This window comes from Callithrix jacchus, chromosome 17 (assembly GCF_049354715.1).
Source record: "Callithrix jacchus isolate 240 chromosome 17, calJac240_pri, whole genome shotgun sequence".
Taxonomy (NCBI): Eukaryota; Metazoa; Chordata; class Mammalia; order Primates; family Cebidae; genus Callithrix; species Callithrix jacchus.
In genome coordinates this window covers 49,064,256-49,092,148 of record NC_133518.1, presented here as the reverse complement: position 1 = coordinate 49,092,148, position 27,893 = coordinate 49,064,256, and the positions used below count along the sequence as shown (strand labels likewise).

The 27,893-nt window shown below is 45.1% G+C and overlaps 1 protein-coding gene and 1 long non-coding RNA gene across 8 annotated transcripts in view; one reads left to right on the top strand and one right to left on the bottom strand.

The window, feature by feature from the left end:
• The window catches only part of EPHB1 (EPH receptor B1), a 438,054-nt gene that overhangs the window by 293,896 nt on the left and 116,265 nt on the right, over window positions 1-27,893 (top strand). For all 6 annotated transcript variants that reach the window (XM_078354180.1, XM_008983781.5, XM_078354179.1 and 3 more), the window contains one exon: window positions 24,441-24,776. In XM_078354180.1, coding sequence (XP_078210306.1) covers window positions 24,441-24,776 — 336 coding nt within the window. The remainder of the gene's footprint in view (window positions 1-24,440; window positions 24,777-27,893) is intronic.
• On the bottom strand, window positions 334-17,046 carry LOC118148794 (uncharacterized). Of its 2 annotated transcripts, XR_004735762.3 has the most exons (4): window positions 16,927-17,046; window positions 12,069-12,295; window positions 2,160-2,411; window positions 334-1,507 (listed from the first exon to the last, which is right to left on the bottom strand). It is a non-coding gene; the product is annotated as an uncharacterized LOC118148794 (long non-coding RNA). The 2 variants fall into 2 exon arrangements; XR_004735761.3 differs by lacking the exons at window positions 334-1,507; window positions 2,160-2,411 and adding an exon at window positions 7,940-11,787.

Sequence of the window (27,893 nt, the reverse complement as noted above, 5' to 3'; positions counted from 1 at the left end):
GCCAAGTCAGGTTGTGTTTGTCTGCTGATGGAGACAAACTTAATTTGGAGATAAATTTAATAATAATAATAAATTATAAATTAGACCTTATAGGCTTCTTCCTCCTGAATCTTGTCCAGTTAGCTCTGGGGTTACATATACCAGCTATGGTCCCACCACAATGTCCCCAATCTTACCCAGAGTGGAGCTGATTACTAGACATGCCTATGTGTGTGACCACAGGCGCCACATCCTTTATATGGCCCTACTCTCCAGATATAGCAGGGTTTAGCATGCTTGGATCAGACCATAAATCACTGAATCAAAGCCACATGTGGCTGTGGTGGCCAGACCTGAGAGAAGCTCATAGATGCATTATCCAGCTCTCTGCCTTGGTCTGCAGGGGCAAGCACTTGGTGAGGGGACCCACAGGGTAGGACTGAGGTGCAGCATCATCCCAGGAAAAACAAGTATCAATAAATCTATTATTTTATTGAACCTCATTATATATTTGATTAATTGTGTGCCAAGAAAGTACTGTATGAAAAAGTCAATTTGTTGGCTTTTATAATCTCATTAGAGTTTCCTTTTAAGGCATTCTAATTGGAGGTGCCATCTGTTCTCTTAAAAAGGCATTGCACGTCACCACAGTAAATAATTTTTCAGATACAAGGAGCATATCTGGAGTTGTTGAGACAAGGCATAGCTCTGTACTATAGCCTTGGGCTCCTGCTAATTCAGTAGGTTGAGCAGGGCAGGCATGCAAGGGCCCAGCTCAGCCTAAGATGCACTGGTTGGGGTGGAGAAGGCACAGGAGCCGGTTCACTTTGCACATTGTCTTCCATCCATTCCATCAGGAGACAAGCAGGACCTGACTGGGCATTGTGGGTACCCATGTAAAGGAGAGCTTTGTCTTTCTGAAATGTACAGGGCAGTGGACATTACAGTGTTCAGGTCCTGTGGGCATGAGGGAGGGAGGCAGTACCAGGAGAGATCAAAAGCCAAGCCTGGGAAGTCTGGAGGGGCCTCAGGTTTAGCATGCGACTGTTGTCTTTAAATGGATTATATCAGTAGTCACGCTCATTCACTGGCAGTATTGCAAAGTTTATAAAGAGTTTCAGAACTTTAAAATGTGCCATTTGACAAGGGTATAAAACCTATAGTACACTAAGAATTAATATTTTTAATGAATCCTTTTAATCTCTTGAGGCTGGCACATATATGTTCATTGTATTTTTATAGTGCTACAGGTATTAATTTATTTCATCTAAATATTTAGAATGCATGATACCTTTTGAAGCCCTGTTTAGGCATTTATTTCTTTTCTTTTTAATCTACTGAGAGACCCAGGGACCACCGCTCCCCAACCCTTGACCTCTGAGATGTCTCTGTGTGTCCAGCCTTGTCCTTGAATTTTGTCAGTGGACTCTGCAGGGAGCAGGTGCACCTCAAGGCAGTGTCAGAGGGGCTGATGTGGGCTCCAGATAACATCAGAGAAGGATGGCGTAGAGAACTCTGTGTTCTGAGTCTGCAATCACATCACTGCTGCTGGTCTCTTGATGCCTAGCTCCCTTCTTCCTTCTTCCCTCTTCTCCCTTCACCTCTACCCCAGCCTGCACCTTTAGATCTTTCCAGTACTTGCTCATATCCAAGAGGATGCCTCTTCCCCCAAACCTAGGTGATGTATGGAATGAGGTGGGAGCTTGGGGTATAGCTAGAGGCAGGTGACAAGTGACTCCTCACTGCTCCCTGCTCATGAAACTTTCTGAATAAAGACAGCCTACCCGGACAGCGGGGACCACCTTCAGTGAGGAGTTATGGCAGGGAAGGGCTATGACAGCAAGGGGAGGGGCTCAGATGAGAAGACAATGGGAGGGGATAAGGGGAAGATGCAGCCCCACCAGCAGGGAGGGGTTGCAAAGGTTATAGACAGGAACCAGCTCTGAGCTTTGGGCTTGCTGTGCTTTGGCTGAAAAATCCGCTGCCTTCCTCCCCGTACTGTTTCCTGAGGCACTTCCCAGAGGCCCTGAGTTTCCCTGGTGAATCCTGGCATCCCCAAACTACCTTAGTCTTGAGTGGGTTCTGGGAAAGCTCATAGAATCATTGATTTCATGTAGTGGGTGGAAGAGGGGCTTTGGCACTTCAGAGACAAAAGTTTGAATCTTGAGTCTGTCTCTTACCTTCTCTGTGACCTTGTTATAATTCTTAGCTTTCTTACGTTCTGTCATTTTATTCTCACAGCTTCATAATAATGTATGCTTTTCTGAGTTATTATGAAGATTCAGCCAAATAGTATTGTAGAATCCTTGGCACAGTGCCTGGTTCATAGTAAACTCTCAATCGATGTTAGAACTTGCTTTGGTTACATCCCTGGAAAGTGTGAAGACTTGCAGCAGATATTGAAGCTTCCAGCGTGAGAGGATGTTGAATATCTGAAAATAAAAGTGATGTTGTCGGGGGAGCCCAGGCCTGACGCCATCACTGAGCACCACAGCAGAATCCATGGGATGGTCCCAAACCACACAGTAGCCTTGGCCTAAAGATTCTGCTGAAAACAAATGAGAAAGTGCCTGCCCTGCCCTGCAGCCTGATGTGCAGTGGGAGGCAGAAGGAGGCACAGGCGGAGCTTCTGAAAAGCTGCTGAGCCCGCTCCCCCTGGATGAGAGAGGTGCCAAGAAGCTGGCCAGGAGCGGTGGCCCACAATACTGGCTTTCCATTCCCAGGCAGCAGGGGTCTAGCAACTCCTCACACTGAGACAGGCTTCCTTCCACAGGAAGGCCAGATGGCAAGGGAGACGTGGGGGCAGCCAGGAATGCACCCGGAGGTGCACAGCACTGTGAAACGCAGCACTGCGATGGAGGGTTTGGCTTCTGTTTTAAATAATTTCTAGTTTACTGGGGGATGAAATGGAAAGGAGGAATTTATGAAGCAGGTGAAAATAGATAATTATGCCTTATAAAATTGCCTTCTGTGAAAAACTATACAGAAATACTGGTGTGAAAATAATTACTTTGTTACATTGCTGACCACAAAAACCCCTTTTCTGTCACTCACGTGGAAGACATTTTGATGGATCACAGAGGCAAGCTAGTGCTTGCCTTGTTTCTTTTATTTCTTCTTCACATGCAATGGACCTCCTCTGCAGTTTTGATCATAGAAATAGAATGAAAAAGGGGTTCCAGAGATCATTGTGTCCCCTGAGCTCACCTGCCGACCCCTCAGATGAGGGGCACAGTGCCTGCCAGGCTGTCGGGGTTCCCCTGGAGGCCATCCCTGTCCTCCTCCTGGCTGACACTGAGAGGCAGGGAAGCTGAGTGATAGGGGCAGGGGCTTTGAGTTTGGCTCCTGACAGTGAGAACTGGGGCAAGTTACTTGGCCTTTTGGAACACAAGCTTCCTCCCAGATAAAACTGGGTATGTCGGGACTCAAATTAGGAGGTTGTGAGAATTAAATGATGGAAAGCAAGTGAAACTCTGGGATGAAAACTCAGGTTTGTCTGACTCCAATGCCATGACCTCAGTGACAGCTAAAATTTGGGAGCTCTGAGAATGATGTTGCAAACCCTCGTGGCAATGATGGTGATTGGCTGTTATTCTCACTTGTGAAACCACTTTGAATAGAGAAGGGTAAGAATCTGCTTTTCCCTCTGCCATTCCTGCATAGTCTGATTTCTCTCCTTTAAACTCATGTTTCGTTTTTTAAGAGCTGGCAGTTGTTTCCCTCTTTTATCCCAACCGTCACAGGGCGGTGGTGGGGTGGGGGCGGCAGTGTCCCTGTGGGACAAGGATCATATCCCTTGAATGGACTGCCCAGGAGTGGGACATTCCCAGGGATGAAACCCTGGTCTTACTAAGGAAGCTGGGTGGATCGAGAAGAGTGCACAGGGCTTAGAGGGTGGAAATGGCCTTGGGATGAAGGATGTCCTCTGCAGGTGGCTTCTGAAGCCAGGTCTGGTGGCCATCAAAGCATTGTGGGTCTGTAAGGACATCAGCTCATGAGCTCTCTGGTCTCAGACCCAGGATCTGCTGGGTCATACTCAACAAGATCCCCATTGATGGTTTCCTTTAGGTCAGTGTTTTTAAAATGCAGTCCCTGGACCAGCAGCCTCCATGTCACCTAGGAACTTACTAAAAATAAAAATTCTCAGCCCCACCCCAGAGCCACTGAATGAGAAACTCTGAGGTAGAGCTGAGTGATCGTAGTTTAAAAAGCCATCCAAGTAACTCTGACAGCTGTGAGAGTCTGAGAACGTTACTTTAGAGTTAGATCGTGTTCCTCTGTCCTCTGTTTTATGACTTCTGGGGAGAAAGGCTATTGGGTGAATTATCACAGACTGGAACCACAGGGCCTTCCCCTCCCCATCAATGTCCTATGTGCCAGGCTAGAAGGCTGCAGGGAGGGGGGTTGTGAATATGTATGTGTGTGTGAGAGAGAGAGAAGAGGGGTGGGGTGGGGTGGGGTGTGAAGTGAGTGTGAATGTGTGAGCAGTGCATCTGTGTTGATTCGAGTGGTTCAAGGGAGGGTTTCACTACTTCCCCACTTGCTGTGGCTCAGTTTCTATTTCATTTCCACTCTTGAGTTGTCAGAGCAGTGTGAAGACCTGCAAAGGACATTGTTAACTGGGGCTGGGAGCAGTGATGGGGAGAGAAGTGAATGGAAACCAGGAAGCACGATGTGGCTGGAGTAAGCTCAGGGAGGGCTGAAGGAGAAACTGAAACAGAATGAAAGTGACTGGTGGGCACCGTTTGCCTGAGTTTGGATGGAGGATCCAGAGGGTAGCCAGTGTAAATGGGTAGTGGGCTTTATCCCCTAGCCTGTGTCCCCAGCTCAGCTGGGAGGAAATCAGGCCGAGAGGAAACCTCTGAGGCTGCTGCAGGGAGGAGTTTTTCAGACCAATAGGGCAACAAGCTCTCCACATGGGGCAGGAACTATGTCGTAAATTGGGGACTGCTTGCTTGTCTACATGTCTACACAATGAGAGTGATTTTAAATACATTTCAAAAATCGACCGTTTTACAAGTGTTTACTTGGGTTAATCTAGGGCTTGCAAAATGGTAAAAGAAGGCTGCTTTGCTCCAGCTGAGCTTCAGCCATCGCTGACCAGGGCTTTACTCTAAGTTACCATGTGTATTCTGTTCAATAGGTAAAGAGACTGTTTGATATTACTGATATGCAATCCGTGTTGCCCATAAAAAATGCATTGCTGTTTTTGAAGGGGAGGTAGTCTGTGGTTTTGTGTGTGTGTGTGTGTGTGTGTGTGTGTGTGTGTGTGTGTGTGTGTGTTTTCCTCTATTGTATTTTTTTGGCATATTTTGCGGTGTGTATGTGTTTTTCTTATTGATCTTTGACAAAGGTCAATATGAATCAAAGGGAAAGCCTAGATTTGAGCCCCCAACCCCATGCTGGCTGGTAGGTGGTTTATACATCTGGATGTGAAAGGAGGGAGTGTGACTGCAAGCTGGAAGCTATTTATAACTGTCACTGCCACATCAGGAAGGGTCAGCATTGCCTGTGTAAATGTGCTTTCATACTTCTGTATCTACAATTTCTTTTCACAGTTGTTTGACCCAAATGAGTAAAACCTTTTTGAGGAGTCATATAGCTCTAAGTTTTAAGCAAAAATCCAGGCACACAAGCTAACATGTCTGTTTCAGCATTTCATAAGTGCCTTTGGAGTCACAGATTGTTGACACTCTGAGCACTGCCACCCCAAATCCTCCGTTAGCCTTCTCCCTCCAATAAACCCAAGAGGCAGAGATGGTCGTGCCACTTTCATTTTTCTGAGCATTTGTGATGACAGCTCATGTCTGTGCAGGGCAGCATCGCTCCATCGCCAGCAGCAGTAACCCATCGCTGGGGAGAGGCCTCTGGACTTCAGATTGGGCACTCCTTCCTCACTCCTTGCCATTGATTGGTCATTGAGGACCAGTGCTCAGCAGGCCAGTGATTTTAATGCTTGAGGACAATGTTCTCATCTTACCTTAATCATCTCCTTGAGGCTAAACACTTGTTGCTTCATCTATTCATCAAATGTATTGACCCACGCCCCTGACCCTCTGCCAGTTATCCTGGCTCCTGGCTGGCCCATTCTGAATCTCTTACATGTATTGATAAAACTCTTAAAATATGGCAGCCGGAATGAAACTTGTGATCCTCACCCCAGAGCAAGGTTCAGTAGAAAATTAATGGATTTTCCTTGTGATTGGGATGCTGTTGATGGCTCACTTTGGTTGCAGTCACTGAAACTCTGAGCTCCCCCCAGACACGGCAGCCACCACACAGCCAGTGCTTTTGTTTGTCCCCTCAGGAAATGCTGTCCGTTTGTGTCTCCCCTATTGTGCGATTCTCAGTATGATTTCAGACATCTTGCTTTGTGGATTTAGGCACAGGGTGCTTACATATGCAGATCATTTTAAATACCGACTCTCATAATGTTTCCAATGAGCAGTGTTAGTATAATTGCTAAGAATGTGGGTTCTGGAGCCTGTGCCCAGGTTCAAGTCCTGCTCTACTACCTAACAGCGATGTGGGACAAGTGGCAAAACTTTTCTGTCTCCATTTCCTAATCCGTAAAATGGGGACAATATTGGAGTCTGCCTCACTGTGCTGTTACAGGAATTAAATGCAATGTACCATTTAGAAATATTTGGCATACAGGAAGCATTCAATAAAAGTTATTTGATTTTATTACTGTTATCAGAGTTGTCTACCCTACTTTGATGTTATTTTCAAAGCAGCTAAAATGCAAGCACTGGCACTGTTATTTAGTTAACATTTCTTCCTTCGATGAACAAGTATTTGTATACTTTTAGAAGCTGCTATGGTAGAAATCTAGGTTTACTCTATGTTCTATACTCTTCTTTGCAGGCTAATACATTTGTAGAGAAAGAAGGAATGTTGGCTGGCCTGACTTACACTTAGGGAACACACACAAGGTCTTGTCAGTCTTTCCTTGAAGCTCACAAAGCACCGATCTATTTGTGAATGGAGTTCCAGAAGGAGGGGATGAAGGTGGAATGCATCCATGTCATCTACTCTCTCCTCTGTTTTAAAAATCAAAACATACTGTCCTTTCCATGATTTTAGTGTCCTCCGTTGCCATGAATAATCCTTTGTGGTCTCAGGCAATGGTCCTGATGTCAAACTTATAGGTTCTGGTCTGAGGAAGAACTGGCCTAGAATGGATACTGGAACTTAATGGTTGCCACAGCTTAGGTTCATAAATATTCTCTGCTCCAACTGTTCACCTCAAAGGTGAAGACAGGAGTGCCTCCTCCGTCCTCTACCACCCTCTGATCTCCTCTCTAGGCAGGAGGAGGCCTTGATTTGCACACCCTGAATATTCTCTGCTATTCAGAACTGTTCTGGTACCAGAATCTTACCTTTCACTGGAATGGAAGCTCTTTGACATCAGATTTGATTTTTTTTGTAATAATACTTCATGACCTTACAGAGCAGGTGTGTCCAATGCAGTCAAGTGGTAAGAGCCCTACTATGGAATCAGGTAAACCAGAGTTGACTCTCAGCTCCACTCCTTCCTCACAGTGAGGCCTTGGGTAGGCTTCCTAACTTCTCTGAATCTCTATCTTGTGTGCCCCAAAATGAGGATATTTTTTATCATTGTGTTCATTGTGAATTTCATGTAAAATACCTAACTCAGTGTTAGACACATGCAAGTGCTCAATGTCTTTGTTTGGGTTTTTATGAATAATGTTTAAGAAGTGGGTTTTGAGTCTCTAAGTTATGCAAATAAAAATAAGAAAACATTAAAAGTATAATGAAAAGGCTATTAGATCAAATTCTCCTGGAGAGCCGTCCTACATTGGGTAAATTCTGACTCCATCACTCCTCTGTCTCGACCCCATCTCAATGTGATTACAAATCTGTGTACAACCTGTGCTATCATCTTGGTCCCTAGCTTCTCACAGGTGGTCCCCAGATGGCCTTTTGGTCCCCTCTGTCTTCCCTCTCCCATTCATGCTAATGGCGCCAGGTCCTGATTTAATTTGACCAGAGACCAAGCCCAAATTTCACAGTGGGATCTGAGCTGTAGCTCACTCCTTGATCTCTTGCCAGTGTCCTCTTGGCTGTCACTTTTCAGAGTCACCACTGCCAGTCAGTCCTGGAACCTGTATTGATCCACTGCACCCCCCTTGCTGACCAATGATCCTGTCTCAAAGCCAGTTTCAGAATCTACCCTGAATCCCATTGCACTGGGTGGGGCCCTGGCTGTATATCCACCTTTCATCAATATGTTTCTCAAAGTCTGTCCCCACATCTGAGTTTGCAGCCTTCTAACCTCTCATGGACCAGTGTATTTCCTGACATTTCTTGGAGACCATCTATACTCTCCTTCATTCTCCAAGTCTCCAGCTGCCATATTGGAAATCTGGTACCAACCAATTTTTCTCAAACCAGTACTGTGGCTTTTCAGATTCCCTGGTTTGGTAATACATGTGGCTGTCATGTGGATGCTACAACCAGAAACCTCCACACCTCACTGATAGCTTCACTTGGGTTTGATAAAGACCAGGGATCCCAGCGTCTTTGTCTCTCATCAGAGATTTAGAGGGAAGCCACTTTCCACTTGGCATAAAGGCAGATTCTGAATGATATCCAGAAAGAACAGAGGCTGCCTGGCTAATTAGTGATCTCTCTATAACTGAAAGTACACAAAAAGGTGCTGGTGATACCTGCCAAGATGGTTTCTGAATAATGTAGGAAGCATGCAAAGTGGACAGCAATGGGTCTTATAGTCAGTTTGAGCAAGTCCATGCTTTCTGGATTGTGTTTGCCATAGGTTGTGAAAGCCAGCATTTTGTAGTGATTTATTTTGAAACTGTGTGTCTGTTTTTTTCTGAGATGCTTTCCCCACAATTGGCTGGAAAATGCCAAGTCTGAGCCAGACACCTGAGAACTGCTATGATATGGGATTGGCTGTGGGCTTAAAATCTGGACTTTTCAATGTAAAAATAATCACTGATGATTTTGAAGACATAGAGCAACTGCAGTCTGAAGTCAAACTACAGAAGGCCTATGAGTTCCTCCACCCTGTGCCAGAGACTACCTCCACCCATTTCAATAGTTCTCTGGCTCTGAAGCCACATCAAGAAGGGTGACTTGTCTTCAGGAGAGTGAAGAATAGAGAACTAGAGGCCAGTTGAACACAAAGGTCAATCTGTCCCCACTCCCCATTCTGGAGACTAGTAGGTTGTGATAATAGTACTAATAGGAATGGTGTGCTGGCCCCTCCTTGGCTATAGCTTAGACTTTCAGGAGATGCCCAAGATGGCCTTTTAAGCAGCTTCTCTGAGTCATTTTAGAGCTCTTCTTACCTTGGAAATGGTGACAAAGGATGCTGAGTGATGCAGGTTGAAGTGTACCTGCATGGCAGCTGTGTAGTGAGATAAAGCCGAGTGTAGGCTGGCTCTTCTGGGCCAGATGTGCCCAGAAGGTGGGGGCCGAGATGGGTTGGGGTCAATAGTCAGTGGAAAGCCTTGGTCACTGCCATGCCCCACCAGTACTCAGTGAGCAATGGAGGAGAGCCACTCAATTCTCACAAGAGATTGTCATCTACCAGCCAGCAAAGAGGAACTGAGCACCAGGTGAGAACTGACTCTCACTGTAAGTGAAAGGCAGGCTTTGTGCCCATACCCAGGGACAGGGTCTTCATGAGGCTCTGTGATGTTAGCCATGCCCATCCCACACCCCTCTGCACAGGTCAGGCTATGAAGCACCAAGGCTTCAGAGACAGAGACCGGACACCATTACCATGCTATGTGCCATGGCGCTCCAATATGCAGTGATAGCTGATTGAAGCAAGAACACACATGCATACCCCTAACAGTGATAACTGACATTTGTTAAAGTGTTGCTACAGTTTAGGTCCTGTGCTAAGCCTCTGATCTGGTTTTTCTCAATTAAACTTGCAGAGTATAAGACAGGGACTACAACTAATTTATAGATGTTCTAATTTATAGATGAGGGAATTGAGGCCCAGAAGGGCTAAATGACTTGCCCAAGTTCACACTTTAGTGAGCAGCAAAGCCCATATTTCCTTCTAGGCCTGACTAGATTCAGGTCTCCAGCTCTTCACCCTCAGTGCTAGTCTTCTTCCCTTAGGAAGGAGGAGGATTATTGCCTCTCATATGATCTGACACCAAATTAATGGTAGAACCCCAGGTAAGATGGGAAGGATCTCATTTTGTTGATTAGAACTAGTTGTGTGCTTTCCATGCAAGGTGGCTGGAAAAGGTGTCCTCTGTGTGACTTGAGAAGAGAACAGATTTGGACAGGGAGGCCCTAGCAACCTCTATGGAGTATACAGTTCCCTGTGGGTGGGCATTCAGGCCCATTCAGTTTCATTAATATAAACAACAGTACTGCCACAAAAATGCATATCCCTATATTTGTGGAGGAAATTAACCCAGAAATAGAATTGCTGGGCTACTGGGTGCATGCACTTAGAACCAATCGATATTACAAAGTGCTTTCCCAGAGGCCTTGGCCAGTCTACACTCCTCACAGCAGTGCACATCAGGCTTCTCCACACACTGGCCCGATGATGTTATCAAGACTTATTTTTTGCCAATTTGGCTGACCTCCTAGTCATTTTGATTAGTATTTCTCTGATTATAAATGAGTATATATTTTTCATATGTTTATTGACCAATTTATTTTGTCTTCAGGGAATTGTCTGTTTATAACTCTTGCCCTTTTCTATATTTAAAAATCGATTTCTAGATGCCAATTAATTATATGTGACATCCCGCCCTCCAGTCCTCCACTGATTTTTAACTCTATGGGTACTTGTTTTATCTTATTGAGGTTTTAAAATTTTCGAACTCAAATCTGACCATCTTTTTCTTTCTGTTTGGAGGTTGTTGTCTTGAGCTTTTGACTACATTTTATATATGTCTTTCCCACTCTAAGGCATGAAAACACTCTCTTATACTTTTTTTTTTTGAGATGGAGTCTGGCTCTGTCACCCAGGCTGGAGTGCAGTTGTGTAATCTAGGCTCACTGCAACCTCTGCTTCTGGGGTTCAAGCATTTCTCCCACATCAGCCTCCTGAGTAGCTGGGACTACAAGTACACACCACCACACCTGGCTATTTTTTGTATATTTAGTAGAGGTGGAGTTTCCCCATGTTGGCCAGGTTGGTCTCAAACTCCTGGATTCAAGTGATCCGCCTGTCTGGGCTTCCCAAAGTGCTGGAGTTACAGGTGTGAGCCACCATGTCTGGTCTTTTAGACTTTCTTTTAACTCCCTGTATAGTGTTTATGTTTAATTCCTTATTCCATCTGGAACTTTATTTTGTATAGGATGTGATAAAAGTATTCTTTTTTATCTTACTAAAAATAACATCCCGTGAGTTCCACCTGAATTGTCCACATTTTAGTGAGATGTTTCTTTTATCATATACTAAATGTTTATGTATGTTTGTCTTTATTCTTTCCCATTGGTGGTTCTGTCTGTTCTGGTGCCCACTCTAAACTGTTCTAAAGATGGTAGCTTTCTGGTATGTCTCAATGACTGGTGAACTAAGTCTCTATATATTACTCATTTTCAAAACTGGCTAGCCCATTCTTAAACATTTTTTTCTTCACAATGAATCTTGCAACCAGTTTGACGAATTTTATTGAACAATCCTGTTTAATTGGGGTTGTAATTGCATTGAATATATTGATTACTTTAGGGATGATTCTCTTATTTATGATATTTATTCCATCCAGGCATGTGGCATTCTTTTAAGTTCTTCAGTAAAGTTTTGTAGTCATCTTCATAGAGGTCTTCTGAGATTTAATCCTAGATATTTTATGGTTTTTTGGCTGTTGTGAATACTTTTTCATTATATTTTCAAACAGGTTATGATTATTAATATATGACACTCTAAATGATGGGAGTAGTGAGCTTTCTTCCGCTGCAAGCATCTAATGGGGGCTGGCCATCAGGGAAGGAGGGTGTTTGTCACCAGAGACACACTCACCACCAGGGTTTCTTTGCATGCCATGAATTAGTGTGTCTATGAAATGTCAGAATCAGGACTTGCTCTTGGTTACCTCTAACACCCTGGAGAGTATACTTACCTTTTTCAATTTATTTTTTGTTCTCTTGACCTTGAATTGTCTTAGGAACCAGGGCCTTTTCTGGATACCTGGAGAGAGGTAGCACATGTCTCTTTTACAGCTGCATAAGCCAGTGCCTGGAAGAGTCTTCTGTGTATTCCCAAGGAAAATAGAATGAATAATCCATGAATATTTAACCCACAGTCACCTCCCAGCTGTTATCTTGATGTCAGTCTGATCTGCAGTCTCTAGAAAAAGATGGAGAATTGTGACAACTGAAATAAATTTTGTCATCTAGGAAGGGGGCTCTTAGTTATCTTTGATGGACTCTGGAGATGCAGGACTCTTCCACCGGCATCCCTATCTCTTGGGAATGGTGGGGAGAGAGGACTTCTGATCATGCAGGAGCCCAGAGGTCCCATCCTACCTGCATGCAGCAGGGACTCCTCTAGTCTTGTCCAGATAGTGGTCTTCTTGTATAAGACACCTTGGAAGCCCTATACCCTTCCTTCATCAGTGCCTAGTATCCAAAAGTTCAGTAGGCTATGTGTTGTGTGGTACTAGCCAGGTTCTGCACTCCTGAGAGGGTCTTGCGGGGAGCTGAGATGCTTCACCTGCAAGGATTCCAGCATATGTGACTTCCATGCCTGATGGACTCTGGCTCAGGGGCTACCAACCAGATCTCCAGATGCATGCAAATTCCTGTCCAGATCTGAGTCTCCACACTTGCATCTGCATGGAGAGAATTACAAGTTCTGGGCTGCATCTGGTTATGCTAAATCACACGAGCAGTTTTGGGTGGTTCAGGGCCTGAGTGCTTCAGTTAGAAATAATGTCCATAACAAGGAACTCTGTAGAAGTTCTGTCTGGTAAGACCTAATCCCCTGTTGTGCCAAAGACTGAAGTGGGTTCCAATGCCTTTTCACTTCAGGAAGACTCTGACCAGCTTGCTTGAACTGTTGCCTCTAGTGACAGCAAATGCCTTGGAGCCTGTCCTGGCGGGTTGTGGCCTAGTATAGTGATCTCTCAGCAGGAAGCGCTCTGGGGATTCTTCCTCTGAGACTGACTAGGTCAGAGGTACTGTGAGCAGGGCCTGGGGCAAAGACCCTACCTGAAAGCCTGGGAGAACCTATACAGGAGTTGTGCTTGGGGTCTCAGGGGCTCTAGGCAGGGAGATGTTTTTCCTGCTTCAGAGGGCCTTCAGATCAAGTGTTCTGCACAAAGTCTGTTTTTCTTTTCATTGTACAGATATGCACTTGGTCCCTCTTTCCCTTCTAGAAGGTGAAGAGATGGAAAGAGACTCTCAGGTAACTATACCAGGCAGTCCCTTATGCATATAAAGCACACTAAGGATCATGGAATGCTTTAACCTATGTTCTGCCACTTGATCCTCCCATAAAGAGGGCAGTGTTCCCTCCAAGCTCCCATAGCACAATGCCTGGCTATTCCCAGGCTCTGGGGGATAGATCTCCACAAGCTTGGTCAGCCAGTGGTTTGTGTGGCTGTTGTGCAGGTGCCTGTCTCCCTTGCTGACCTTTAGCTTCTTGGGGTAGACGTCAGTGAACTTTTCGTAACCCCACATAGCACAGCACAGCACACAGGATGGTCTCACTAAACACAGATGGATTGATCTGTCAAGAAGGTAAGTGACCGCTTGAGGTCACACTTTGGCAAGGCTAAGTCTCAGCCCCAGTTTCTCTCTGAGTCCAGTGTGTCTTTCCTCACTTTAGAAGACTTCTGAAGCTGCATTTCAGGGGTAGGAAAGGGGTCTTGAGGGCCATGTCTTTAAGATGACGTGACCTATAGTTCTTGACTTGGAGTGTTTCTAGGAGACCTTTAGGGGTGGGCATTGTAGCTTTCCTCTCTTTGGCTTCACCTTGGGCCACACCTGGAAAATTCAAACTTCTATCCCTCCCCCACACAGACAGTGACCTGAGACTGGTCATAAATAGCTCCCTACTGAGGTGTACTGCCTCTGAGAGTGCAGGGGCCTCAGCCGTCATTTAAGGACTTCTGCAGCCCCAAGGAAACCTCAACTTTCAGACTTGAGCTCAGGCTAGGTAGAGGGGCTGTCTCTTTTCCCATAATGTTTAATCTACTTCCTTTCTCCCAGACAATTGGCTCCACCGAAGCAGGAGAAACAAGAAATTCTTTCTACAAACACTGGTTTTGGTGAAATGTATAACGCAAGGCTCTTTGATGCTCCTGAAATCCCTCTCAGCAGGGTCCCTCCTTGTTTTGACTAATCATTTCTTCTTATTACCAACTGTTATGATTAGGAGAATTGCCTGAGTGCAGGCCCAATGTTTCCAAGACCCTAATGAGCAACACGTGCAGACTCGCTTAGCAAGTCTGGAATCATGGCTGTTTTGTTTCCTCAGGGAAGCTGCTGAGATGGCTCAGGGACAGGAGCTTCTTCCTGCCTCAGTGCAGTCTCCCGCAACCCCCAGAAAATGCTTTTCATCACAGCTGTGCTGTATGCCATTAGGTGCCTCTACCCCAGGTGGAAGAGTTTTTAAGGAGGAGATCTGGAACCTGCCAGCCCTGCACTAAAGTCTCAGTTCCACCACTCACCAGGGCATGAGTTGGGCAAGTTTCTTTACACTCTGAGCTAGAGTTTTCTCATAGATAAACTACAGACAATAGTTTCTACTTCAAAGAATGTTGGAAAGATAGGATTCCATTAAGTAATCCACAAAAATACCTAAGACTGTACTTTGCCTGCAGGATTTATTAATAAAAGAAAATACAAATTTCCATTGTGACCTCCACTGCTCTTTCAGATGCACCTAGTATCCAAGAGTTCAATTTCTCTTTTATTGGCCAAAGACAATTCAAGGTCAAGTAGAAATCTGCTCCAGGGAAAGGACCCAAAGCTGGTCACTTAGGCAGTGACATGAACAAGTTCCATCAAGTCAGAGCCATGGCCACAGGAAGGCAATGGGACAGGGAGCCCTTTTGGTCACCTAGAAGGCAAGGACACTGGTGCTGGGCGTGCACAGCAGTGTGGCAAGTGTGCCTCGGCTAATGACTCTGTGACCACATACAAGACATTCTGCCACTCTGGGCCTTAGTTTCCCTATTGAGAAATAATAATGCCTCACAGAGGTGTGGAGAAAAAATAGTGACATAATGTCTGTAAAAAGACTGTTCTGTTCAGAGATGTTAAAAAGTATTCAGAATCTGCCTTTTCTCATCTCCTCTGCTGATGTCACTCTGGCCCAAGACTCCATCACCTCTCCACTAGATGGCTGCTGTGGCCTCCTGATGGTCTGCCTTCCTCCACCTTTATCTTCTTCTGGCCTGCCCTCCACAAGGCAGCATAAGTCTAAGCCATTTCTCTGCTCAGAGCCTCCTTACAGTAAAACCTCATTTACAGTAAAATTCCTGGCAGGCTGAAACCAGGACTTATGAGTCTGCCTCCCCCACTACCTTTATAATCTTTATTATGACCCCTCTCCTTCTTAATTATTATATTGCAATCATGCTGCTTCCTCGATCTTCCTCAAAGAAGGAGCCAAATACATTCCCAACTCAGGGCCTTTGCACATACCAGTTCTTTGGGCTGGGGAACACTCCCTCCAGATATTTGCATGGCTTCTGTCTCATCACACTCAGGTCTCTGTCCAGATGGCATCCACTCTGAGAGAGCTCCTCTCACCATTCGAGCACACTGTCTCCCCTCCTCCTTCTCTGTGTATCATCAGAGCCCTATTACTGCTGATACTATGCCTTTATCTACTTATTGAAATGTTATCTGACTCTTCCACTAGAAAATAAGCTCAGCCAGGTGCAGTAGCTCACGCCTATAATCCAAGTACTTTGGGAGACCAAGGCAGGTGGATCGCGAGATCAAGATATCAAGACCATCCTGGCCAACATGGTGAAACCCTGTCTCTACTAAAAATACAAAAAAAAAAAAAAATAGCTAGGTGTGGTGGTAGGTGCCTGTAGTCCCAGCTACTCGGGAGGCTGAGGCAGGAGAATTGCTTGAACCCAGAAGGTGGAGGTTGCAGTGAGCCAAGCTCATGCCACTGCACTCAAGCCTGGTGACAGAGTGAGACTCTGTCAAAAAAAAAAAAAAAAAAGAAACAAAATGAAACAAAAAGAAAAGAAGTTCCACAAGGGCAGTGCCTGTGTCATTGTCTTCACATTCATCATTATCATAGAACAATGAGTTAAAAATTACATCTGCCAATAGAGAAACCATTCTCCTGAAGACTTCTCTATTGGCAGATGTGACAGGCACTGTTCTGACCCTTTACTTACATTGCTCAATTGGTAATCCATTACAGCACTCCTATGGGTTTCTGTGATCATTATGCAGATTTTACCAGTGAGTATGCTGACGCTTTGATGGGTTCTGCCAAAATCCAGGATTCAATTCAGTTCGGTCTGTATCTGAAGATCTGTGACCTCCCATCCTTAGTAATTTGCTATTGGGGTTCATTTAAAACTGATTTCAAAGATGGTATAAAATTTTCTCTGATAAGGTTGTGCTCACATGGCTGTTAGAAAAAGTAAATGAACATGATTTCCCTGAGCTTTAATACCCTCTCCTCCTTGCCCCAGAGAGATACCCTACACTTAGAGGAGAGGAGCCTCAAAGGATGCCCGAGCTGGTGGTGGGACAGGCATCAACCAGCCTTCTAGCCCCTGCTGCTTTGGACCTACAGCACATTCCCTCTCTCAAAGGGATGCCTCAGAATTTCAGACATCACTTATTCCATATTGAGCAAAATAATGTCCCATATGTCTCATATTCATTGTTGGCAGATTGCAGACAATTCTTGGTCTATTTTTTTTCTAAAGATCCTGAATCCTTCCAAGCATCTGCTATTGAGTGGTAGATGTCTTTGGCATTCTTTAAATGACTTACCAGTCTGTCCATTTTGGTGCCACTACTTTCCACAAACCCCTGGTAACTTATTCCTGGTTTCCAATGTTGCCTCAACAACCTCCCTCCTTTATGATAAAACAAGGCAATCCTTGTGCCACTGACCTCTGTTATTGTGGACTTATTATGATGCTTGACATAGAATCTTTAGAAGCACCCCCACTGTTGGCAAGGGAACACAGTGAAAGGGACAGGGAACGCTCAGGCTGATGCCACTCTCCAAGGTCCTGAACCAACGTGACGTGACCACACCACAGCCCTTTCCTCTGTGACTCTGGTCATTCTTGTCTGATGTCCTCCTGTTGGGGGAATGTTGGAAAAGGAATTACTGTCATACTTAGGAGGGGCAAGAGAAGGAGAGGAAGAGAACTGAACTTAGGCTGGAGAGTGCCATAGCCACAAATGGCACTTAGAAAGAATAAAGGTTTGGGGCTGTTTTGTTTTGGCATTGTTTTCCAATAACCAGTTATCAAGAAGAAGCCACCACTGCACAAGAAGCTGAATTCATATTTATTTGATAATGGTACTATATCCCTTACAGTTGCCCTCTTTTGCTTATATTATCCTCCAACCCATCCTGCTTTCAGCCTTGTGTTCCATACTTCAGGCAAAGTATAATAACCAGCCTGACTTGGTTCCCTGAAGATTTTGTCCCATAGAAGACCTCTTCAAACTTCTACAGCCCCCATTTCCCTGTCTGCCTCTACTTCTTGAATTCTACTTCCCCATAAAATCTCAAAGATCCTTTTACTTTCTACAGGAAGCCTTCCAGTCGCTCAGATACAGTTCCTTTAAGTAGCCGTTGTGACAATAATCAATGGAGAAATAAATGCTCTGGTAGAATCCTTATTTTGAAAGTGAATTCTGGACCATGCTGCCTTCCCAGTCACGCACATCACACTCTCTCCCACCATCCCTGCGTTTGATATCATTTTCTGGTCACCCTCTCTACCACCTCTTCACCTTCATTCCATATTGAAGAGTGCTGAAATCGACATTGAAGTACATATTCAATATTGAAGTTCATATTGAAGTCATTTTTCCAAACTACAATCTTGACTCTTCTCAGCCACAGAGAACATTACATTTGTTGCTCTTCTGACTGATAATACCTAGGAGTTTTGAGTATCAAGTGTTTTTTCTGGCTCATTCCCAGACCCCATCGCATTCTTTCACCTAAAGGGAGAATGAAAAGAGGGTGCAGTTTGCTGTGGGAGTAAAGGAAAGGTTTTCTTTCCCATGGGTCAGGGGAGGACAATGAGTACCAGATACCATGTTGAAGTCAGGCTACCTCTAGGGAGGCCAGAAAGCAGATACAGGTCCAGACAGAAGTCACAAGCCCAGTACCTAATAAGAACTGGACCCATTCTGGAGACATAGGCCTGTGCTCAAGGCTAAGATTCTACCCCTTGGTAGATGTGCTTGCTGGGACTAGGTGGTCTGGAAGGTGCAGATCAGGTCAGGCAGACTTCAAGGTGTTTCTGTGGACAGAGGCCAGAGAGCATATCTAAATCTATTGATCTGCACTGGTCGTGTCTTTTCCCAAGCATCTGTAACCCTGTGCATCTGTATCACTTTGATCCTTTACTGTATGTGTTCACGATTTCCAGTACTCCTTAGGTATGGGCTCTTACATCAGATTTCCCCAGTATAGTTTCCATGACCTCATGGCTTTCACAGTCTTTAGCATAATTCCAAATGAGGGGTCTCTGCTCAAGAAAGGGTGTCTGAAGTAGGTCAGTCTTAATTACATGAGCAGGTGAAGATTCCAGATAATCCAATAATGACAATGCAAATACTACTACTAATAGTGGCCTGTGATGTTACTCAGTTCACTGGGTGCCAGCTACAGCTAAACTCTTTAGGCATGTTATCTCATTAAATTATCAGACCCACCATCTTTCGGATAAGGAAACAGAGACTTAGAAGTTCATTTTCTCAAGGTCAATCAACCACAGAATATGTTTTAACTTGGTCACTGTGAAAACTTAGGAGGTTCATCGGTTGGTTTCAGGGGACTAAGAACCCACTCAGGGTCTGAAAAATTATGTGTTCCAACACATGCTCACTTTTCTGGGGGGGAAAGCTTTGTTGCTTTTATCATATTTCTAAGTGGTCATTCACAGAGTAGAGAAGGCCCCATCTCTGACCTGATGCAGAGGAGCATGGTTCCAGCCTGAATGTGGGGTTTTTCCAGGGGAGTGTTTCTCCCCAGGTATAGCTCCAACCTTGTAGACAACCACCATGGTTGCCACCTTCACCAGCTCCCAATGCGGAGGGATCCCAGGATGCAGACTCTGGCTGCAGCAATGCACAGTGAGCTAGACCCTACCTTCTTGGCACCTTGAACCAGCCTGAAATTTACTACTAAATTCTGAGACCAGAAGGTTAGCCTTATTAAGATTCCTGATAAAGGAATTGGCTTTGGGGGTTTACCTGTCTTCAGCAGATTTTCCCTTTGATTACTCAGGAGTGCTCTTATTTCCAGCTTAATGCCTACAAATAAACTCACCCGCTCTCTCCCACACACCCTGTCTCACCATTCTTTAAAAAATCATCTGGCCCAAATCACATTAAGAAGCAAGAGATTCTATCTTGGTATGGCAACACTTGGGCTGGCCCTGTGGGTCTACAAGGATCCTGTTTAACTCATTCTGATCCCAGTGACAACCATGCTCAATGCAGACTTCTCAGGCACATCCTGAAGGACACTGGAGACCTATCCTCATAACTTATGACCCACCATGCCCCCTTCTCACCCAAACAGAAAATCACAGCTCAACACTTCTCCCATCCTTTAAACCGACTGAATTTCCTTAGCCCTTTAAACAGAATGCATTCATCAGAAGTAACCGTGGCAACAGATCAGAGAGCCTTCAAAAAGCCTGTCTGTATGTAATTAAGAAAAATGAGGAAGAGCAGGGAGCTCAGACAGGGAGACCATAGTGCTGAGCCTTGCCACTGCATTCACTGAGGACTTTTGCTGAAGGAGATGGCAGATTTTCTTTCTCTATTCTGGCTTCCCTCTCTGCTCCCCCTTGTAATGTTTTTGTTTAGTGGTCTCAACTGGCCTCCTTCCTGGAGATGTTGCTGGGGGCCCAGATTCTGGATGAATACTCCCTGCAAGAGTAGGGCTCCAAGCCAAGGAAGCAATGCCTGGTTGGGTAGGAAAGTGGCTTAGCACCTTCCTCCAGGGAGATTTATGCAGAGGCCAAATCTACCCTGGTCAGACTTTCATTTAGGCATGAGGGAGACCGAGCAGTCTACCTGCAGGAATATGCCCATCTCATCAGGATGCTACAGCATAGACACCTGGGGCCATCATTATTTTAACCAGACAGACATGAGGCCCTGGCTTGCCAGCCCTGTAGTGGACCTCGTGGGAATAAAGGACAGAGCCCAGCATTGTTAGGAGGCCATCCGAGCCCTGGTGCTGTTTTTAAAATAATTTCATTTGTTTCTCTGTTTCCTTCTGTTCTATTAATTTTCTTTCACTGGAATATAAACTCCATAAGAGCAGAAGCTTGCCCGTCTTGGTTTTTCTGCCTCTCAAATGCCTAAAAGAATGCAGCAAGTATTTGTTAAGGGAGTAAATGAGTGAATGAATAAATAATGAATGGTCATTTTTTGTCGCCCAGACTCTGGTCACCTGCACAAATATGCACTGGCAGTTGCTCTATGGGAGGAACAAGACACACCCCTGCCCTCGAGGAGGCAGTGGAATGATACACTGCAGGGCATGTCTGGGCTCTGCTAGCTCTCATCCATTCTCCAGGGAAGGCCCTTAATGTCTATTTCTGCTCCTTGGAAGGAAAATATTCAGATTTATCTACTTCTGCACTCAACAACCATGACCCTCACAAGCCCCCATTTATGCTCTGCAGAGGCATTTGCTCTGAAAAGCACAAATGAATGGGAAGGGGGCAGTGGCTGCTTTATATAAAGACTTTTACTAAATTAATATGGAAAATACCCTTCCTTTGGAATGTGGGTGGCAGGGGCAACACTGCATTTTTTCTGAGCACCTGGGAGCAAATCAACAGACATGGAGCAGCATCAACCAGGGTGAGTCTCCCCAGCTGTCAGGGAGGCCAGTAGATCAGACACTGGGCAAGACTCTCCATCCAGCTCTTCATTTGCCACTGTTGCCTCACCAAAGCCTCTGCCACTCAGAGTAACAAGCAGTTGGTCATCTGTTTACTGCTGCTGCTTCAAGGTCTCTCCAAGGCCCTTCCATCCACCTACAGCAGGGTATCCTGCTGGAGAGGGGCATATATGTGGGAACTTTTTCCATGTACACTGAACCAACGTAGAAAACCAGGTGGAAGGGCAAAGTGCTGTCTGAGGACAGGAATCACAGAAACACACTAGACACCTACTTCTGCCCACCAGGAGGCTACAGTGTGGTGAGGATGACAAAGAGGAAGAGACTCACAATGCAGTGATGGAATCTGACTTAGGCACCTGGAAATGGGCTATGAAAGCCCAGATGGGGAGGGCATGAGTGCTGGGCCTCAGGGAAGGCTCCTAGTGGAATGGGCGCTGGACTTGAAGAGTGAGCAGGAGTTCATCAAGTTGATACAGAGGGAAAAGAACTCAATACAGAGGGAAAGAACTCAAGACAGAGGGAAGAACATTGTGTATAGGCTCAGGGATAAGAGGAGAGTTTAGTGTGCATAGGCAATTTCAGGAACGTTTCTGCTAGCCACAATATGAGGGATGAAGATCAGTTGCCAGGGATGAGATCGAGAACAGCAAGATCCCACGGAGATGTGAATGACATGGAAATGAGGGCAACCATTCTGGATAATCAGGAAGAAGTAGGGAACTTGTACACAGAAACACTATGACTCCATGTGCAATTTAGAATTCACACTATGTCAGGAGAGACTATATCAGAGATGCAGAAGAAATGTTGGAGAATTAATTAGAAGGCTTTTGCAATAGGGTAGGAAAAATGATGAGGCTCAGTATTATGAGGCCATGGGGATAGAGGGGAAGGGAAATGTCTAAGGAAAAGTAGAGGAAGACAGGTTGTGCTAATGGTTCATGTGTTAGGGGATACAGAAGATGTGGCTTCTGGGGCCTGGCTGGTGACTACACAGGTGTCAAGGAAGGTAAGGATTGCAGTGTGTTCCCTGGATCTGTCACATAGAAAACCAAAGGAAAGGCAGTCATGGCAGAGAAGTAGGGAAGTAACCAGGTTGGCTGAGCAGGGAGAGAGGAGAGACAGTAAGTGTACACTCTTGTTTGGAAGAGCTTGGTTGAGCCAAGAGTAAAGAAGAGAGGATGTGCAATGTAGAGAGATGCCAGGTGATGATGTTTTGGTTTGAAAATGGCAAAGACTTGTATGAGTTTAGGTTGAGAAGCTGGGGTCAGTGGGGAAAGTGTAGTTGAAGCTCAAGGGAGAGAGGAGATAATTGAAGGAGGAAAGTCTCAATGGGCGAGAGGGATGGATGGCCACTCTCTTGGTCAGCACCTGCCTCTGCCCCTTTACCCTAGACTGCTTTCTGAATGATAGCCTCAGGATGTCCCAAGGATGTAGTAAGATAACATTTTAAAATGATATACCCCACCCCTAGTATAAGCAAGCACTCAGTGAATGTCTTTATTCTGAGATGAGAAACGGGGGCCCATGGGTGAGTCTAGGCTGTCTGCTATAAAAGTAAGACACACTAGAGTGGCATTGACTGCTGGGAGCTTATGGTCTGAGTACCGTCAGTCAGAAGCAGACAGACATGTCCAAGACAAGCAGTGACCAGTATAGATGGTAATGAAATGTGGGGTGCGGGGCAAGGTTGGCCCAGCCAAGTAAGTGTCTACCTGGGACACTACCAAGTGCCCTCCCAGCACTAGCTGTGTGATGATTTGAAGAGAGATGGGTTGTTTATTCCTGGGCAGATGGGTGGAGAATTCTTGAATGCTGTTTGCAAGACTTCAGTAAAAATGCTTCATGAATTCTGCCCTGTCACAAGCGTGCATGAACGCTGTGCTTTAGCTCAGGCCTAATGGGCTTTATATAGTACAGTACTGATTTTCTTTCATGTTTTAATAGAACCTGATTTAATATTTGCTTTCTGCTCTAGCTGCTTGCTGTTGACTGATTCAACACAGAATCCTTCCCTAGTGCCCCCCGACCTTGTTGTTATTCCCTCATTTTGTGTGTTGGCATTTGATTCCTGTCTCCAGCATGAACCACTTTACACATGTCTTCGTTCAGCTGGTGACAGTCACGTGCATGGATTCTGAATGCATTACTATCTGAATCGGCTGCTCCAGCAGACCTGCCATTCGAAAGGGGGGGCTTCCAGGCAGGATTCATTTTTATCAGTTAGACACTGAGGAGATGCAAGGCTCGGGCTTGGGAACCTGAGGCTATGATCTGTTCCAGTTTTGGGCAGCAGATTCTCCGACTTAATCTCAAAATGCCCAGCATTGTGGCCATTAATTCAGCAATATTTTGCTCTTCTATGAAGCACCAGGATTTCCACAGTTTTGCAACAAGGCATTTCGATTTTTGCCAGATTGTGTAAAGTAGCCATAACCAGAGCTTTCCAGAGGAAAGAGGCTGCTCTCTGTGAGTCCTGGTGAGCCTGGTTGGTTTGCAAGAGAAAGTCGGTTCAGAGCAGGGCAGTAGTTGAGAATGTGAACTTTGGAAGCAGGCAGGTATTGGGTTTTTACACTGGCTTCATTTCTTACAGACCTATGTGATCTATAGCCAGCCTCCTCTCTAAGCTTCACTTTCCCTTTCTGTTAAATTGAGATAATTATTGTATCTTCCTGGTAGGGATATTTGAGGGAATAAATGAGGTAATGCATATAAAGCAGCTAGCAGAATGTCTAAACACACTCCTAGGTTTTCTTATGTCATGGAGCGCAAAGTGGCTGCATGAACCTCTCCCATCCAACTCTGCTTCTTGTCTCCTGTGCCAAAGCTGGTGCCATGTAAATATGCATCCCTTCAGGTGCTCTGGAAGCCTGTCCTACAGAGATACATTCCTGCCATGTCGCACACACCATATAGATCTCAAATTGTGTGAGATTTTGTGCAAGATTTCAGAATCTGTTAGGGCTTTTGGAAGAGCCACTCGTATCCCTCAACCCTTGAGTTCTACACCAATTGAGATCAAAGAATCCAGTAATTGTTCAATATATATACATTTTATTAACCCTAAATCTGGCAGGACAAAGTGGCTTGATCCCAAGAACAAACAGCCTTAAACCCAGGTCCTGGAACATTCTTTTCCTCGGCACACATGATCGAAAGAAGAAAAGCCTCAGTAAAGATGATTGAAATGGGAGCTAGGGACAAGTTGTCATCTCTGTTCACCTTTTCTTTTCTCAAAATGGATTGGTGCATAGACATTTGGGGTTGAGGAAGGAGCAGGGGGTGAGTGCATTGATGAGGATGGGAATGCACCAGAGGCAGACAAGAGAAATGCTGAATGAAGAAGCTTATGTCTAGCCTCACTGGACCTTTCTTTGTCTCCCTGCAGGTGTCCCATCAGGTCCCCGAAATGTTATCTCAATCGTCAATGAGACCTCCATTATTCTGGAGTGGCACCCTCCAAGGGAGACAGGCGGGCGGGATGATGTCACCTACAACATCATCTGCAAAAAGTGCCGGGCAGACCGCCGGAGCTGCTCCCGCTGTGACGACAATGTGGAGTTTGTGCCCAGACAGCTGGGCTTGACCGAGTGCCGCGTCTCCATCAGCAGCCTGTGGGCTCATACCCCCTACACCTTTGACATCCAGGCCATCAATGGAGTCTCCAGCAAGAGTCCCTTCCCCCCACAGCACGTCTCTGTCAACATCACCACAAACCAAGCCGGTAAGTCTGGAGGCTTCTGTGCTCCTGTCTGATGTGTGGTTGGCTGTTTGTCTCTGGGCAGGGGCACAGCTACGGCCACATCCATCCTGCCAGTGTGCTGTCAGGCCTCTGCCCAGGAGTAAAGGTGTCAGGTGATAGGCATTCATGATCACATGGAGAAGGCAGATGTAGTGTTGCACTTCTGAGAATGAGCTGCAGACTAGGGGATTTTTTGTGTCCAGCACAAAAGCAAAGAAGTATAGCCAAGCCAGAATAGGACCTAGTGCTCTTCATTCAGCCTGAGCTCAACAAATGCTGTTGGAAAGATGGATGAAGAGATGGACAGACAGCTGTGTGAGTGGGCAAACAAGGGAGTGGGTAAGTGGATGGACAGATGGACAGAGGGGTGGGTAGGTGGACAGGTGGATGGACAGACAGATGGTGAGTGGTAGTACTTAACGACTTTGAGAACAGGACCACTTTATGGAAATCCAGGGACAGAAACTTTTCAGAAATGATGATAAAATCAATATTGCCTTCATTTTCCAATTAAACCTATGTAATTCAAAAGGGTATATGCTCCTTTATAGCTTGCTCTGATGAATGATATGCTGCTATAGAGACCTCAGATAGATGGCAACAGATTGATCCTGATAGCCAGCACATGCTGTGGCATTTTCTTCTCTTTATTTCTGTATCTTGCACTCTTCTGATCTTTTCTCTTTATTACTCTTCACAGCTCTTACAATAATCTGTTTATTTCTATATCAATTTAGCCAGTTCATTCATGTACTCATCCACTCATTTATTTATTCATTCGTCATAAGAGACAGTCCTTTAGCGTGTACTGTGTGCCAAGCTGTGGATTAGACACAGTGAGGGATGCAGTGATACTTGGATGCTATTGTTCCTCCCATGAAACTCATTAACTGAAGCATTTACAGGATATAGATACGAAGCACAAAGCTGCAAGGTAAAATGCTGTACACATGCAGTAAATACCAAGGGAGTTAGAGAAAAATGAGCAATCTCTCTCCCGGGGTAACTGTGCAAGGCTGCAGAGGGGAAGTGAATATCACAGGCACAGGCGATGGGGGTCACAGGCAGTGGACCATGATGTTATTTGAAATTATAGATTTTTCTCAATTAACAAATTCTAAGAGGACAGCTTGTTAGTAGAATAGCAGGAGCCAAGCATCTATCTCTGCTCTCTCTTCTTCTGTGTATCTTCCCCTCCCTGACCTTCTCTTTTCTACTCCATCCTTTTCTACTCACCTCCCCACCCTCAGACTCATTCTGCTTCTTTTAAAACCAGGCATCTTTGATGGCAGATGAATCTTGAGTTTAAGCTGTCAGAACTGAGAAGAAAAAAAGGTGTTGTAGGAGAGCATGTCTGGCCAGATGGCTGCGTGGTTGCTGTGTGTGTGTGTGTGTGTGTGTGTGTGTGTGTGTGTGTGTGTGTTCATGTGGTGTGTTTGTATGTGTATGGTCACGTGTTTACATGCATACTTGTGTAGTGAGAAAATAAGAGTGGAAGTGTAGAAGCCTCCAGCTGGTGACCACAGTCCTGGTGCCGTAGATACAAAGGTTGTGGCATTTTGTCTCACCCAAAGAAAGGAGAATGGTAATTTCTGCATTATGTTAAACATGTAGCATGGGCAGCCTTTGTTAGCAGTATTTCCCTTGAAGAGTTTAGGCAGAAAACTGGCTGAAATATTTTAGTGTCCCAGCTTCTGGGAATGACAATCCTGCCAGGCTGTCATGTTACACTGGGCTTGGCTGTCTTTTCTCTCTCTCTAAGCATGTGCGAACAAACCTGCCACTTAAATGGGTTTGCTTTTATTTCTGCCCTCCCTTCTCTTACCCTGCTATTCCCAAACCTGCCCATCTGCTTATCTTGCCATCTGCACCTTCCCAGACTGCAATGGAGCTGGGGGACCAAGGCTCTTGCAAGGAGCCCTGCATTATCAACATGCAAAATATTCATTTTAATCCTCACCCTTTTGCTCCTCCATAAGCACACTTCTCATGTGCTTTGTTCCCCTCTGGCAGGTCCTTTAATCTTAATCATCCCTGATTTTGTAGTCCTGGCCTCCATTTTCACCTTCTAATCTGTGATTCCTCTATGGTAACTCTGGAATTTTGGTGTCAGAGAGTTTACACTCACTGAGAGAAGGCTGCAATTGCTTCTTGATATCACATGCTTTTTGTAAAACAAATAACAAGTTGACCAGTGGTTCCTAATTTGTGGGCTGTGGACTGAGAAACAGGATGCCATCATACTGACTTAATGAATCTATGTGTAAATACAAATTATTTTCAACCAACAGACAGTATTTTTTTAAAGATGAGAACCTTCAAAGTAAATATTCAAAGCTGAACTACTGTGAGAACAGTTTAGAACCATGAACAGAAGCTATGCATTTTATCAGAGATAAAAGAGAGACTAAATAGTAAGCATCTTAAAAACTCTAATGACTCAGATCCATTAAGGGATGAGGCAGGTTGACCCATGTGTTAGCAATAGGTCATGGCATGTCTAACCCCTTCCCAAAACACCTGAGCTGCTCCACTCTGGGTTAGATCAAGCTCAGACTTCCTCCCCTGGCTTCGTGGTATGGTATGACCCCCTCTGCGCCTGTGGCCACGTGTCCTACTGTTTTGTTCATGCGTAGGTAGATGGCAGGCAAAGAATTTGACCAGGAGGAGTCCTGGAATCAATCATTAAGTCAACCTGTGTTTATTGAATGCCTACTCTATGCCTGGAACTGCCCAAGCTGTGAAGTGACTGGGAACTACTGAGTGGGTCCTGATTGAGAAATAGATGAGTAATAATTATTATAGTTAACACCTCATGTTTGTGTTTCCTTTGAGTTTACAAAGAATTTGAAATTATGTGGACTCATCTAATCCTCATAATTACACAGTGACTTGGGGATTATTGTTTCTATTTTTCTAATAAGAAAGCAGAGCCTTAAAGAGATTTGGAGACTCTAGGATTAGAAGGAGATCAACAAGATGTCCCCTGTCTGTGTCTGCTGTATGGTGTCCTGTCCTAAAAGTGGACAGTCCCTCTGGGCTCCCCAATTCATAGTCTCCAACAATAGGCTTTTCTTGATTCCAAGAGCTGTGATCTAA